The sequence below is a fragment of the Rhipicephalus sanguineus genome, chromosome 2 (genome assembly GCF_013339695.2).
Source record: "Rhipicephalus sanguineus isolate Rsan-2018 chromosome 2, BIME_Rsan_1.4, whole genome shotgun sequence".
NCBI lineage: Eukaryota > Metazoa > Arthropoda > Arachnida > Ixodida > Ixodidae > Rhipicephalus > Rhipicephalus sanguineus.
In genome coordinates this window covers 116,844,889-116,860,164 of record NC_051177.1, presented here as the reverse complement: position 1 = coordinate 116,860,164, position 15,276 = coordinate 116,844,889, and the positions used below count along the sequence as shown (strand labels likewise).

Genomic DNA, 15,276 nt, shown 5'->3' with positions numbered 1-15,276 from the left:
TGCAGTTTCCCGCTCGTGACGGTGCACCATACGATGAGGCTCCTACGACATCGGTCCGACGCTCCAGCCGTTCGCCGTCCCCACACGATCGTCGCTCCCGGTCACCTCAGCCCCGTCGCCATTCGTCGCCTCGCCCTACTGGACGCCCATACTCGGAAAACTGACCAATGCAGCTCCCGGAGGTGATGCTGCATTCGACCCCCGACCTGAAGACCCTCTGCTGACCCTCACTACGGACCAGAACCTGCTTGCTGTGGAAGTGGATGGCCTGCCTATTACTGCCCTCATTGATACCGGCGCACATATTTCTATTATGAGCTCTGATCTCCGTGCACGATTAAATAAGGTCCTTACGCCGCCCGAGTCCCTATTTGTACGTGTCGCTAGTGGAGGAACGCCGGCTGTACTCGGAATGTGCACGGCACGTGTGAGGTTCTCCGACCGCCAGACGTCCGTTCTGTTTCATGTTCTCGCTCATTGTCCTCATGATGTCATCCTCGGACTCGATTTCTTGTCTGACCACTCTGCTGTCATTGACTGCTCGGCCGGTGTTGTACAACTTGACTTGCCTGCGTCCGCCGACGTGTCGGAGGTGGTTCAGACGAAGCTTTCGTGTGCTGAGGCTGTTCGTCTGCCACCACAAGCCCTAACTTGCGTCGCTGTTGAACCATATCCCAGTGTACCGGATGGGGATTACGTGGTCTCTCCCTCTCCCAGTGTTCTCCTGGCCCGCAACGTCTCATCTCCGTACACAGTTGTAACTATTACAGCGAACAAGACGTGCCTTCCTCTTCTGAACTTCGGACTGAGCCCTCAAGTCCTACCACAAGGCATTGCTCTCGCTACTCTGTCACCGTCGTACGAGTGCCAGATCTCATCGGTGTCACCCGAACTGCCCGCTGTCGTCTCTCCAAACCCGCCTAGAGTCGACGCAGTGACCTCTTCTACACTGCAAAACAACATAACCAAGATGATTGCCTTAGACCTTTTGCCCTCTCAAGTTAAAGACCTCAGTGACCTCCTTATGACCTACTCTGACATATTTGACTTTGACGGTAGGCCCTTAGGTCAAACCTCGCAAGTCAAGCACCGCATAGATACCGGTGATGCAGCTCCAATTCACAGGCGTCCTTACCGAGTTTCACCATCAGAGCGCCAAGTTATTCAACAGGAGGTCGACAAGATGCTCACAAAAGGCATTATTGAGCCTTCTTCGAGTCCGTGGGCTTCCCCTGTGGTCTTAGTTAAAAGAAAGACAACACCTGGCGTTTCTGCGTGGATTATCGGCATTTAAACAAGATCACCAAAAAAGATGTCTACCCGCTTCCTCGCATCGATGACGCCTTGGACTGCCTTCATGGTGCTACCTATTTTTCTTCGATAGACCTACGCTCTGGTTACTGGCAAATCGCCGTAGACGACCTCGACCGTGAGAAGACCGCCTTTGTAACGCCTGACGGTCTCTACCAATTCAGAGTCATGCCGTTCGGTTTGTGCAATGCGCCGGCCACGTTCGAGCGGATGATGGACACGCTTTTGCGCAGCTTTAAATGGTCTATCTGCCTTTGTTACCTGGACGACGTCATTGTATTTGCTCCCACCTTTGAGTCTCACCTCGACCGACTGTCGTCTATTGTTTCCGTGTTTCGTGCGGCTGGGCTACAACTTAATTCATCGAAGTGCCACTTTGGCCATCGCCAAGTTGCTATTCTAGGGCATCTCGTCGACTCATCTGGCATCCGACCCGATCCCGACAAAGTTCGCGCTGTCCTCGATTTTCCCGTGCCAACTTGTGCCAAAGACGTTCGAAGTTTTGTGGGCCTATGCTCATATTTCCGACGATTCGTCAGAAACTTCGCAGATATTGCCCGCCCCCTCACTGACCTTCTTAAGAAAGATGCGCCATTTTGGTGGGGTCCTGACCAAGCCAGTGCTTTTTCCCGCCTCATTACGCTGCTCACCACACCGCCGATCCTCGCCCACTTCGACGCGTCCGCTCCAACCGAGGTCCGCACCGACGCTAGTGGTTACGGCATTGGCGCTGTGTTAGCCCAGCGTCAATCCGGTCATGATAGAGTTCTTGCGTATGCCAGCCGGCTCCTTTCTCCTGCCGAACGCAATTACTCTATTACTGAGCGCGAGTGCCTGGCGCTTGTATGGCAGTTGGTAAATTCCGCCCCTATTTATATGGTCGCCCTTTCACCGTTACCACAGACCACCACGCTCTATGCTGGCTTTCAGCACTCAAAGATCCAACAGGGCGCCTAGCTCGTTGGGCTCTGCGCCTCCAGGAATTCATGTACACAGTGGTCTACAAGTCCGGCCGTCTACACCAAGACGCCGACTGCCTTTCTCGGTACCCCGTCGACGATCCAGACCTCGTAACGGATGACACGTCCATCTGTATTTCCTCGCTCTCCGCTTTCGGAAACATCGGTGACGAGCAACAGCGTGACGCGTCCCTACGAGATCTAATCACCCGCCTGAATACTGACTCGACGGACAGTTCGCTTCGCATGTTCGTCGTCATCGACGGCATTTTATACCGCCGGAACATGCGCCCAGTGGGACAGGAACTACTAGTTGTAGTACCCACTCATCTCCGCTCGACCGTACTTCAGTAACTACATGATGTACCTACGGCCGGCCATCTTGGTGTTGCCAGAACGTACGACCGTGTCCGCCGACGCTTTTTCTGGCCCGGCCTCTACCGTTCCGTACATCGTTATGTCGCTTTTTGCGAGTCGTGCCAACGCCGGAAAAAGCCAGCTGTGCACCCCGCCGGGCTCCTTCAACCTATCGACGTACCTGCTGAGCCTTTTTTTCGTGTCGGCCTCGACCTTTTGGGACCTTTCCCACTTTCTAACAACGGTAACAGATGGGTCGCCGTCGCTACGGATTATTCGACCCGTTTTGCCATTACGAGACCTCTTCCGAGCAGCTGCGCTACGGACGTCGCCGAGTTTTTGATCCAAGACGTCATCTTACATCACGGCGCTCCTCGTCAACTTATCACGGACCGAGGTCGTTACTTTTTATCCAAGGTAATCGAGGACCTACTTCGCTCTTGTGCAACCAAGCACAAGCTTACGACGGCCTATCATCCCCAAACGAACGGACTCACAGAACGTTTGAATCGCACGCTCACTGACATGCTCGCCATGTATGTCTCGACTGATCATCGCGACTGGGACATTGCGCTACCCTTTGTCACTTTTGCTTACAACAGCTCGCGCCACGACACTGCTGGATATTCTCCCTTTTACCTTTTGTATGGAAGAGAACCGACCTTGCCGTTCGACACGCTCGTACCCACCCCTGCCCACCTGTCCACCGAATATGCTCGCCACGCTATTAGCACAGCCGAAAAGGCCCGTCAGATCGCCCATCGACGCCTTTCGGACTCGCAACTCCGCCAGAAACATACATACGACAGTTGCCACCGGAACGTTCGCTTCAATCCGGGTGACCTCGTTCTCCTGTGGTCTCCATCTCGGCATGTTGGCCTGGCCGAAAAACTGCTGCCCAAGTACTCCGGCCCTTACCGTGTGCTACGCCAGGTGACTGAGGTTACCTATGACATCGCCCCTCTGGACCATACGGCGCCCTCTACGTCTTCCAACGTCGTCCACGTCGCTCGCCTGAAGCCGTACCTTTCGCCCACCACCTGCTAACAAGCGCCGAGTCGGCGCTTTCGCCGCCGGAGGTCGATGTAGCGGGGTTGCAGCTATGTCTGTGGTGAGGTGTGCGAAGAAGAGGCAGACGACGTGTCGGTGTGCTGAAAATACACAACCGCCATCTTGACTGCTGGACTACTCCATACTGTAAATAAGTTAAATATATTCGTAACAATATCTTCGATACTGCGCAGCACTGACTATGACGCTGTCAATCTCGGTGCGTTTTCTATTTCCGTAATATCGTCTGCTGTGTTTCGGTACTGAAGATGGTGGCTTCATATTTGAAGAATCAGTAGAAAGGTGGACATACTTGTCGAAGTTATCAATCTTAAAGGACTCTCTACTCGCATACGTAGTAATAAAGAGAGGTGGGTGTGTCGACCGTTTCATAGCCGCTTGGAGTACTGCTTCTTGCTGTGCTGATGAGTGGATGTTTGATCCCTTCATCGGCTATGTTCTTGTTTGGGGTGTGGGCTGTTCGCCCAGAGAGCAACGCCCAGGAGCGTGGTCCGGGAAGTTAAGAAGGTTTCGCCAAAATCTTCACTTTGATTAGGAGATCGCGGCACAACGATATCAGGTGCACCAGCTCAACTACCGCATAACATCACTTTTTGCACGTCTTCACTACTGACTGCTTCCACCCATATGTTTTTCAAACGGCAAGAATTTGAGAGCTAAATAGTTTTCCAAAAAGTCGTCGTTTATACAGATTTCATGCACGCACTCATTCATTTGAGCGGTTCAGTGAGTTCCAAAATCATGCATCGATGAACTTTTGCTAGCAGTACGTCGTGTAACGCCAGGAATATAGGTGGAACGCCCTGTGATACCTGGCGTTGCGGAGCAGGTGCAACAGCGTAAGAGCTCACGAGGCCTATAGTTGGTGCCCGGGGGCGAACGTAATGGAAACATAAAATGAACGACCACATTTTATGCATTTTATTTCATAATGAATGGCATAGCAGGTAAATAATGTTGGTTTGACCAAGTTGCCCACTGAAGAGCACCACTGAGTTGGTGGTGTCTTCGTACCTATTCGAACGTGCAACCACTCTTCATCTCTTCCTAGCCTGCGCGAGAAAGTGCGCCAGCGCTCGTCGATCCAGTTTCCCGTTGTCTGTCCTTGGAAGGGAATCCACAAAGAACACACCGCCATGAAGATGCTTGTGTACTGCAAGTTGTTCTGCGAAATGAGAGATAAGGAGTCATAATGAAGCGCATCTAAGTTTTTCTAAGGTGAGGTCAAAAATATTTTAAAGATGACTTCGTTTTGTTGTGAGCCAGAAATCCAACCTGGTTCACCTTTGCCAAAAACATGTCTTCAAGATAGCTTATTTGAACAGTTTCTGTGAGCCCTATTAATATGTCATAGAACTTCCAGCTACCTTTTAGCAGGGGAGACGTTTAAACTCAGAGCAAGGCCCGTTGGTTGGTAACAACATTATTGATAGTCCGGAAGATCTTTCGCACACCGGGCCTTAGGTCTCCCCCGCGGCTGGTGTCGTAGACAGAAAGCTCAGTGGGTATGCGCCACAGAAAGTGGGTACGTACCAAGCAGCTTCTAGTGTAGCATAGCCATACATAATATAGTATAGCAGGGGAGTGGGAAAGGGAAGTGAGGGCGAGAAGGAGTGGTGTGAGGGTGAGTAGGAAGGAAAGACAGAGGGGAGAGGGTGAAGCACGGCATAGCCTTGCATAGTTTAGTTTAGCAAAGGGTTGGGAAAGGGAGTGAGAGTGACGAGGACTGACGCTAGGGTGCGGAGGAAAAGGAGAAGGTGAGAGGGTAATATATAATATTATCTGGGGCTTTACGCGCCAAAACCCCGATATGATTATGAGGCAAGCCGTAGCGGAAGGCTCCGGAAATCTTGACCAACTCCATGGTGTTCTTTAACGTCACTGACATCGCACAGTACACGGGCCTCTAGCACTTCGCCTCCATCGAATTAAGACCGCCGCGGCCGGGATCAAACCCGCGACCTTTGGGCCAGCAGCCGAGCACCGTAACCGCTACACTACCGCGGCGAAGTGGGTGCCAGAGGGTAATCTATAGCAGAACCATGTATAGTATAGCGTAGCAATGGGTGGGAAAGAGAAGTGAGGGTGAGAAGGAGTGGTGTGAGGGTGAGAAGAAGAGAAAGGAGGAGGGACAGCAATATACAATCAGAAAAGACAGAAAGAAAGAAGAAGAAGAAGATGCAGAAAGAGATAAAGAACGATGAAAGAAAGAAGAAGGTCAAGAAAGATGAAGTAAGAACTCTATCTACGTTCTCCAGGTGGTGGAGCTTGCTTGCCTGCTCCGCTGTTTAGTCAGATTTCACAGGCGTAGCACTTGCTTTATTTTCTATAGTGAATTGGAAGATAGCGTAAGAATGAACGTTGTGAATTGAAGATTGTCTGCCCTGTTCACTGACTATCAAACAACAAGAACACCGTATGCGTTTGGAAGCATTTAGTGGTCTCGGCACGATGCGTTCTATTGTACCATTTCATCGAACTACGTAGGAGAGTACAGACGAACGCAGGATATTCATGTTGAAACCGTTGGTTGGTAGCAAATATGAGGTCAAAACAGCATGCGTAGTACGATAATTTTTAGCTGGACCTTCGCTGATACCTTTACGCCAGATAACCCAAGTACTAGTGATTGTAAAAGGTTCACTGAGAGTTAACGCAACAAGTATTAACAAAATAACACGCGTTTGTGGGTTCCCTTCCTGTGTCCCCGTTGTTTACTCGCGCTGTGGGGCGTTCATCATGCCTAACCAACACGCCCAAGTTCACTCTATTGCAAACCTATGTAAGTTGCATCCTGAGTGTACACTGGCAACAAATGAGCGAAGGTCGCCCAGTACACTGCTGTAGTGGGATACAGCTTTAGAAGTCTGCGGCGCTTCCCCCTCAAAGGGGGACGCACACAAACCTGTACCAATCGGCGTGCGCTCCGGTCTGACGCCATGAGCTGGAAGGCCGGTGACCCCGCCTTCGCAGAACATTGCCGAGCGCAGAAGCGGGAATATTTCTTAAGTCGCGGAGGCGATCGGCTGCCGCGCTTAGGCCATCTGGCGGGGCCGCTCCGGACGCACGTCCTTGTAAACGCCCGGTAGGGTGCCGCGGTTGTTAAAGCAAGCCGACATGTCGCGACGGATCAGCCCAGAAGTTTTCTTCCTCCTTCACTACGTTCCCGAGCTAGCGTCGTCGCATTGCTGAAGTCGAAGCTATGCCCTGTCGTCCAGCAGTGTTGAACGAGCTCCGTCTTCGAACGCGTGGCATGGGTGGACTTAGCAACATCTCCTCTGTATTCTTTAGGCCTCGTCGATCTTTTCCTGCCCGTTTCGCCGACGGAAGTTGCGTCGCAATCCCCGCATCATACATTATAGATGACCCTGCTTTGATCGTTTGCAGGTGTGCAGTTTTTGGGCTTAGTGAACACATGCCCCAAGGTGTAACGAGGCTTAAAAACGGTTTGTATGCCCGGCGGACGCAAGGCTCTCCGAACAGAGTCTGATACACCCTGAACAGAAGCAATGGACGCAGTCTTTTCTCGTGGCGCACTCCTTGTTCCTGCCGTCGTTCAATCGTTCACAGTCAATGCCGTCGTTCCAGCGCACCAACCACGTTTTCCACTTCATGTAGCCGCAAATGCTCACTACAGGACACTGCATGCCGACGTGACAAGAAAGTCCTCACGACGGACAGTTTGTGTTCGGTCAGGTGATGCGAGGGAAAGGACAAAACATTCCCGGTGTCACATTCCTTGTGGTACACTGTTCTTTCCACATTGCCATTATCAGCCCTACGTACAAGCCCTTTTATCACAATACTTCGGCCCCACCCTCACGAAATAACGCCTGCTGCAGTGGCTGTACAAGGGCTAATAATGTATATAATATGAGCCCTTGTACGGCCACTACAGCAGGTGTTATTTCTCGAGGGCGGGGCCGAGGTATTGTGATAACATTTGGTGATTCCATGACAGAATGAGCATGCTAGTCCACTTGGTGTTATTGTTTTGTCTGTTTTTCATACGTTATGTTGGCGCATTCAAAGTGAACGGTACCAGAAATTTTATTACGAAAAAAACTCTCCGAGCACGCAAAAATAGAATACTTGAAGGTGGCGGCGCGGTGTCTCGTTACTGCTTACCGCAATATTTTCCGACTTCACGGCCAAATTTGATTCCAACCATAAACCTTGTGCCAATCAGTTTTTCTGCAGGTTTTTACTGTTAATCACTGCTAGATAAATCCATGCTTTCACACGCTGTTCACAAATGAAAAAAAATGTACGAAAATGACAAATATTGCCCGAATAAAAAAAGTTTGCAAACTTTCATGGGCCCTGGCGCGTTTCACACAAGCAGTTTTTAGAGCCAATTATGAAGCCAAAAAAAATTGCAACATTCTTGCGAAAGATTGTCTTCCTACATGCAGTGTAAAAGAAGAAAAATATAATTAATAAAACCAGTTGTTCCAAAAAACGCGGTTGATCCTTCCGTCATAGGAATCGGAATAACACGAAAATAAAGCGTGCCCTTACAGAAGTAACTGAATGCTTACTGTACAATGGTATAAGAGAGTTTGCACAATGTATATTGATGTCTGGCAGCTAATGGCGCCGTTTAACGTGTATGCACCAACTTTGATGATTGGTGGTACATCTCCATCCCAACGACTAACGTCCATGTTAAATGATTAAACAAACCCTTGTGGTAGCTGTAGTAGTTAACGGTGAAAGCGTAATGAGAGAACGAGGTGTGATAGCCAGAAGAGCGTCGCATATTGGACGCAGAACTTGATCGCCATCCCGCGGCATGTTAAAATGTGATTGAACGCCACGGCCGGACAAGAGGGAAACGCAAAGCGCGTCAGGCCACCCCGGTAGGCCGGCCGCGATTTTAGGGGCGAAGCTCCTTAAAGCGGCACCCGTTCGTCCCCGTCGTAGTGCGTAACCAGTCTTAACGCTAGCACCAGATCTTGACCTCCAAGGTGGTGCCGGTGGGAGATTTCTCCTGTGCGTTGTTGAACAATAAAAAATTCGCAGCGTGCGCGTTAACAAAAAGCCGACTTCTTCTGTCTCTCGTTCCCTATTAGCAGCCATTGGCATATATTCCAGTAGGAAACGTTAGTAGACGTAGAAGTGTAAGTGTTAGCTAAAAGCCGGCTTCTTCTGTCTCTCATTCCCCATTAGCAGCCATTGTTTACCTCCAAGGTAGCGCCTGGAGAGATTTCTCCTGTGCGTGATTAAACAATACAAATTCACAGCGTACATGTAAAATTAAAGTGAGCTGCAAGTCGCCATGACTCTCATCGACCCTTTAGTATAAACCGGCCAGATCTCACGTCGTTGATGATGTACTGGGCGTTAAGCTGCGCGACGCCGCTGCCAAGATCCTGCCGTACGAGAGCTTCGCCCCACTCATCATCATTCACCCCGTGGATATGCTGTGGAATTTTTTCTCGGGTCGAGCGCGTTAGCACGAAACGCGGTGTTACAGCCAGGTGAGGCAGGCGCTCGTCGCAGAGCTATTTTTGGTTTGTATTAGCGTGATGCTGAGCGAGGCCGACGCTTCTACGACGCTTGGGCAAAGGTCGCCACCTCGCGGTGTGTTAAGGCATTGACAAAATTCAACTTCTATTGAAAACGCGTCGAATGGGACGAACGCATAACGCGTTGCAGGCGCTAGTTGCGGAGGCCACAGCAATGACGAATTACATTACCTTACCACTCCCAGAGGTCAACACCACCCAGCCGACCGGGAGAGTGGTAGATATAAAAGGCGCGTTCGTAAAGCCTCCTGAGTCTGCAATGGATAGCGTGCCCGGCATCTGTTGTTGCGGACCGAGGGTCGTGAGTTCGATGCCCGTTGACGGTACCTTTTTTTCTTTGCCATCTGATTGTGTACATTTTTTTACTTCATTTCCGTGACGGAAATACGTCAGTGAAGTCTTGGTGGACCCCCGTCATAAAACACTTTCGTGTTAAAAAACCATTTATAAAATGTTCAAGCACATAGACGTACCATATGCTCAAGCACATAGCTCTATATGCTCAAGTACATAGACGTAACAACGGTGACAGTTGTTAGCTCACGCTTGCCCTGTGCATGCCTGTGCGCTCTTTTAGGGCGTCCTTCTTTGTGCTTCAGCGGCACGCTGCAAGTATCTAGCTGCTTCTGGTTCTTCGTGTGACATTTCAATTTCTTCCTATCGCATTCATTGCTTCGCCCTTGCGGCGGAAATGTCTTTTCTTCTTCTAGTTTTTTTCTTTCGGATCCGTCAGTGCGCACATAAGCAACGTGATATCCGCGATGCATATGAGTCAGTGAAGTCTTGATGGACCCTGGCATAAAACCCTTTCGTGTTATATTTTCGGCTCGAGCCGGAGTCAAACCCAGGCATTCTGCACGAGAGTCATGTATTCTACTACAGAGCCACGCCAGTGCTTCAAACTGTTTGGGAAAAAAACTGTATACATGCGTTACGTCAGGACAACAATTGGGGTGGCAGTGTCGGCAGGCTAGTGAAAGAAAGCCACGTGACCGGTATGGCAAATTGATGCGCCATTCATTGACTGGGATCAGAGTTAAAATCTGCGTTCCGTCTCTTTCCTCCCAACTCTCTTCAACCCCCTCTCTGGTAGGATCAACTCCCTTTTCTGCGGGAGGCGCGCTTTCCGCCGCCTTGCTGGCGCCGCCGACATTGAAATCCGTTAGAAAGTTTCGTGTCTGGCGTTGGTAAGGCATGTGTTAGCCGTCGCGCGTCCGTTTCATGGTGCTCACTCGCTGTGTGCTTGTGCGACGTGATGTTTTACGACTCGCGCTGTTCGTGCATAGTGCTTTGTTGCTCGAATACTTCCAGAACAAGTCCCGGAATATAGTGCCGGCCCCCGAAAGAGCGACAGGTGAGCGTGCCCTTTGAGTCGCGGTTTTCATTGTGTCAATTTGAATTCACGTCCATACCGAGTAGCTGTTCTCTGCAGTGGGGCTTCAGTTAATGTTTTCAAAAATGACTGATTTGAAAAGGGCACGATGCTGCGTTTAAATCATTATACGAACAAGCATCGGACATGAAGCCCATGCGACGTAACTATAGTTACAGGTTTACAACTCTCACAGAACCGCGTGTTTGAGTGTGTGCTTTGCATTTGTCTCCGGTTAATTACTCGCCATCGCCTATAATCACGTTTGTGAGACATTAGGTAGATGTATGAAAACTTGTGCTGCTCTGAGACGAACAAACGAGTTCACTTTTGCACGAGTCGACGGCGCTCTTTATCTGATTGAAACTTGCCCTTTTCTTCAGGGTGTATTTCGGAACGCAACACAGCTGATCGGTGCGCCCAGAGAAAAGCTGAAGAATTGCAGAATCGGCGCACTTCAAGAAGAGATGCCATGAATCCTCCGATATCAGTCGTTCATTTTCTCGACGTTTATCATCACTATAGTTATATGAAAATCAACGTTTTTTGGAAATGTAGTCAATAACGTGCGGCCAATATTAGTTGTGTTATATGTGGAGTTCATTTTGACATCTTTAAAATGATATTTACATTATTATTCTATTTTTAGGTATTTCAACTGCTTTCATTGTTTTTGCATTCCAGGAATGTTCAATTTTGTTATGATAATTTTGTGCAATATCGTGCGCATATATCAGAAGCTGTTCTGCACTTTTGTCAGTATAAAAATTGTGTTTTTGATTATGTGCCCTAGTGTTATGTTCTGTTTTTTATTCCACTGTTCTTTAAGTTCGTTGCCGAGAACTTTCGTGTTGTTTAGTGATCATGAACACGTGTATGTTAATCTCCTGTTGATAACTTCTGTTAATCTCCTGAGCCTGTATCGCACCACATTTGATGAAAATGATGATTTTCGGAAACGAGGACAATAAAACGAGACCAAAGATATTTTGTGTTGTGAGTGCAATTCATTCTTTTGCGTTCTGGCACATGCTGCACGACTGCAGTGTTTGCAGAATGCCTGATTGCAAATTGCGCACATTCAAACGCGCAACATACGCGCGGCGCAGTACACGCAGCGGATGCAAAAAAAAAAAAAGCGCCCGGCGCGCTGCACGGCGTAGCACGCGGACGAGGGGGTCATAAAAGAAAGGGAGAGGGTGCCTGCGCACGCAAACAAAACAAAAAGAAAAAAACCCGGCGCGCGCGAGGGAGCTAAGAGAGGAGGCGCGGCTGGTGATAGTGTTGCCATGACGACGCATACCGTGTGCGCCGCCATTCTGCCGTTGGAGTCTCTGAATCCCAGCCGCCAGGATAGTAACTGAAGGGACGTTTGGCGCTGCCAGCGCTGACGTCATGAATTAAGGCGTCCTATGGGAGGTATACGGAGTAACCTCCCCCTGGTGTCGGATATTCGCTTCTATATTAATGTAACAAACATTACATGTGTATGACTCCTCAAGCGGTCGTATGCGAATGCCCATACGACTGCTACGTATGATATGCCCGTCATCGCCCCGTAGCGCGCACTTGTTCACGATGAAACTGAAGCCTCTGCTCTAATAGGAGTGCCCACGTTACGTCAGACCATGAGCGACCCCTTTACACGCAAGTGTATTCGGCGTGCTAGCTAAGCGAAAACGCCGAACCACCTCTTACACGAGGACGTCGAACCATGTCGTAACGCTTGGCTCAAAATGTAAAATCCAGCATAGTCTTCTACCTGCTGACTGCTTGGCATGAAATTGCACAATGCGTGGGATCTGCCGAATTTTTATAATCAACACGTGCTCCTCCTCCTCCTCCTCCTGGCGTGGCATTGGAGATGTTTAAAGCAGCTCACCCCGAAACTAAGAAGTTTACAGTCTACGTGCGAAATGCCTGCTGCTCGCACCACAAGAGGTTTGCGTTTGCCATTACTGCACTAATGCCGACATAGAAATATTGTTGGTGGAAGACGCAAAAGCATTATGCCTTTGCGGTTCCCCCACCCAATTCTGTGTTTGATGAATGCGAGCGCTGTCCATAGAGTGAAAGCCTCGCTTTGGCTACTCTGGCAACGGTTGAAGATAACGAGGCCAGGTTTGCTATTTCGGAAAACGACGACTTGATAAGGACGTCGTGTCCAACCCTTTTTTTGAAAATGCTTGTCAGCAAAAGTGAGCTGAAGGATGTTCTCGGGGCGCCTTGCATAATCTTTGCTAGCGAGTAATGGAGGGGTAAGCTAAGGTTGTAGGCTGGAAAATGAGTAGGCGTTAGCCCTTTAGAGAACCGCAGCATCCCCCCCCCCCCCCCCCACATGCTAGACACAAATGAAATACGAGAATTCATTTTGATTGAGAACAAACGCCAGAGCGAAGTTTCAATGCCGCCAAGTAATTCAAACTGTAGATTTACGCAGAACGCAAGCTCATAGCAACCAGCAAAGGTACTCCGGTTAGCACAATCTGTATAGGCAACTTTGGCCTGTTACATTTTGTGAACAAACGAATGAGGACACATAATACTGAAACCATGTTCTGACTGACGTAAGCGGTGTTCGATTCAAAATTCCCGTTAAATTTGGGAGGGGTGCTTTCTTTTTCAATTTTATTCTTTCAAAGTTGGCTTTCCTGAAAAAAAAAAAAACACGCCTTCTTAACAATCTTTTTCTTTTTTTACACTGTATGTAGACATATAACCTTTCGCAGGAATGTTGCAAATGCATTGCTATATAGCTGACACATTTTTGAAGTTTCTGTGTGAAATAGGAAACGCGCCAAGGGTGCGTTAAAGTTACCAAACATTTTTGATTTCGACCTTGTTTGTCATTTCTTCACATTTTTTTGACAGCATGAGGAAAGTGCGGATGCCATTCATAGTCACGCATAAGAAAACGAGGAGAAATTTTATTTGCCATAACGTTTATAGTTCGCATTAAATGCGGCCGTGAAATCGCAAAATATTGCGGTGAGCGATAAGGGGACGCCCGCTCCGCCACCTCCAAACATATATGTGTATATATATATATATATATATATATATATATATATATATATATATATATATATACGTGCGTGGAACCTTGTTTCAAAGTAAAATTTTCCGTTTCGTGCACTTTGCATGTGCCCACCTAATATATAAAAAAACAGACAAAAGAATATGGAGTGGTCATCTCTCGTTGAATCCCCAGTGCAATAGTTACCATGCTCCTCCTACCTTTGTTCAGACATGCACCACACTAGGTCCCATACTACGAGCGGGCGGTAAAGTGAATATAGATGATCCCACTTTAAGGGGTTTTATTGTGGAAGCCGACTAGCAGCGATAATTGCAGCACCAGCAGTAGGGCTAGCTATGTGGCGAAATATATAGCTATGGGCCACGTGATGATATCACACAAAAAAATTAAGCAGACCACAGGCTCTGACACTCAGGTTACTTCAGGTCGGGGTGAACGCTAACCCCGCGCTATTGTAGAAGATTTATAGGAAAATACAACAAACTAATGCATGTTGATTATGCGCGGATATAGCCAACCTAGAACATATGCTCTGCGGCGCCCCGCGTTACGCAGCGGTGAAGTCAACACGCCGTCCAAATGGGAGGCTGCTATTACCAACTCTCTGCACTCGAAGGACAGCTATGGCCGGTCCAATGGGCCCGCGATGCAGCGGAGAGACTTGGTCTTTCTGTTCCGACGTGGGAGCGGCCCGCAGCGTGCTAGAGCGCGTTCCAAGGGACCATAATAAAGTTTTTGTATCCATCGATCATGTCACATAAAATGCGTATTGCACACTGTTTGTCACCTTACCACGAAATTAAACCTGTAAAACCTATCGAAAATTGATTTCCACCCACATTCCGATCGATGTTAATGCACTCACTTTCCACCGTAGCCTTGATACTATTAGCAAGGAGGCCGAGGTTCTTTTTGCCGCCGTCTTGCGTGAGCACAGTCGCAGCCGCAGCAACTTCTCCGTACTCGGAATGTGGCAGCCCAACAACGGACACCTCGGCGATGTCGGCAGAGTGTTCCTGAAGTAGAAGTTCTTCGAGGTCTGCAGGAACAACTTGGATATCCATGCACTTGATCAGCTGCTTAAGCCTGTCGACGATGTAGAGCCTGCCGTCTTCGTCATAATAACCAGCATCACCTGTAATATTAGTAAGCTTAGTAGAGGTAAATATGTAAAGAAATGGCGGAACTTGCACTAAGTCGTGAAAGGCTTGAAAGAGCGAAGCTGCACGATTCTGAAGTCTAATCTGGTTGCTTCTAGGTTGCTGCCAGGTTTTAGCTATATGTGATGCTAGCTTGTTTCCAGGTTGCTTTTAGGTTGTTGCTACGCTTCAGCTAGGTGATGATAAGTTGCCTCTAGGTTGATTCTCAACGCAGAGAGGTTCGAGTTAAACCACAGGCAGTCACAGACACGACGCGGGTGCCCAAACTTCAGAGATAGAGAACGGGCAGCTTGCTCTAAGTCGCACAAAGCTTGGCACAGCGAAGCACTGACCCGTCGCCGCTCGTGCTCCCCGCCGACCGACACGTCTAGCTTCAAAATGCTCGGCGTGCTCCTCGGGAGTACGCAGCCAGGCTATGCATCATAGGGAACCCAAGCTCAAGTTTACAGCGCGATGACAGCGCCGCGCTGCGGCT

General features: G+C 49.0%; 1 protein-coding gene across 1 annotated transcript in view; it reads right to left on the bottom strand.

Annotated features, from left to right (window-relative positions):
* Positions 1–13,020: 13,020 nt before the first annotated feature.
* The window catches only part of LOC119383542 (uncharacterized), a 44,483-nt gene continuing 42,227 nt past the window's right edge, over positions 13,021–15,276 (bottom strand). The window contains exons 3-4 of the mRNA XM_049412905.1: positions 14,507–14,776; positions 13,021–13,025 (exon numbers count right to left, since the gene is read on the bottom strand). Coding sequence (XP_049268862.1) covers positions 13,021–13,025; positions 14,507–14,776 — 275 coding nt within the window. The remainder of the gene's footprint in view (positions 13,026–14,506; positions 14,777–15,276) is intronic.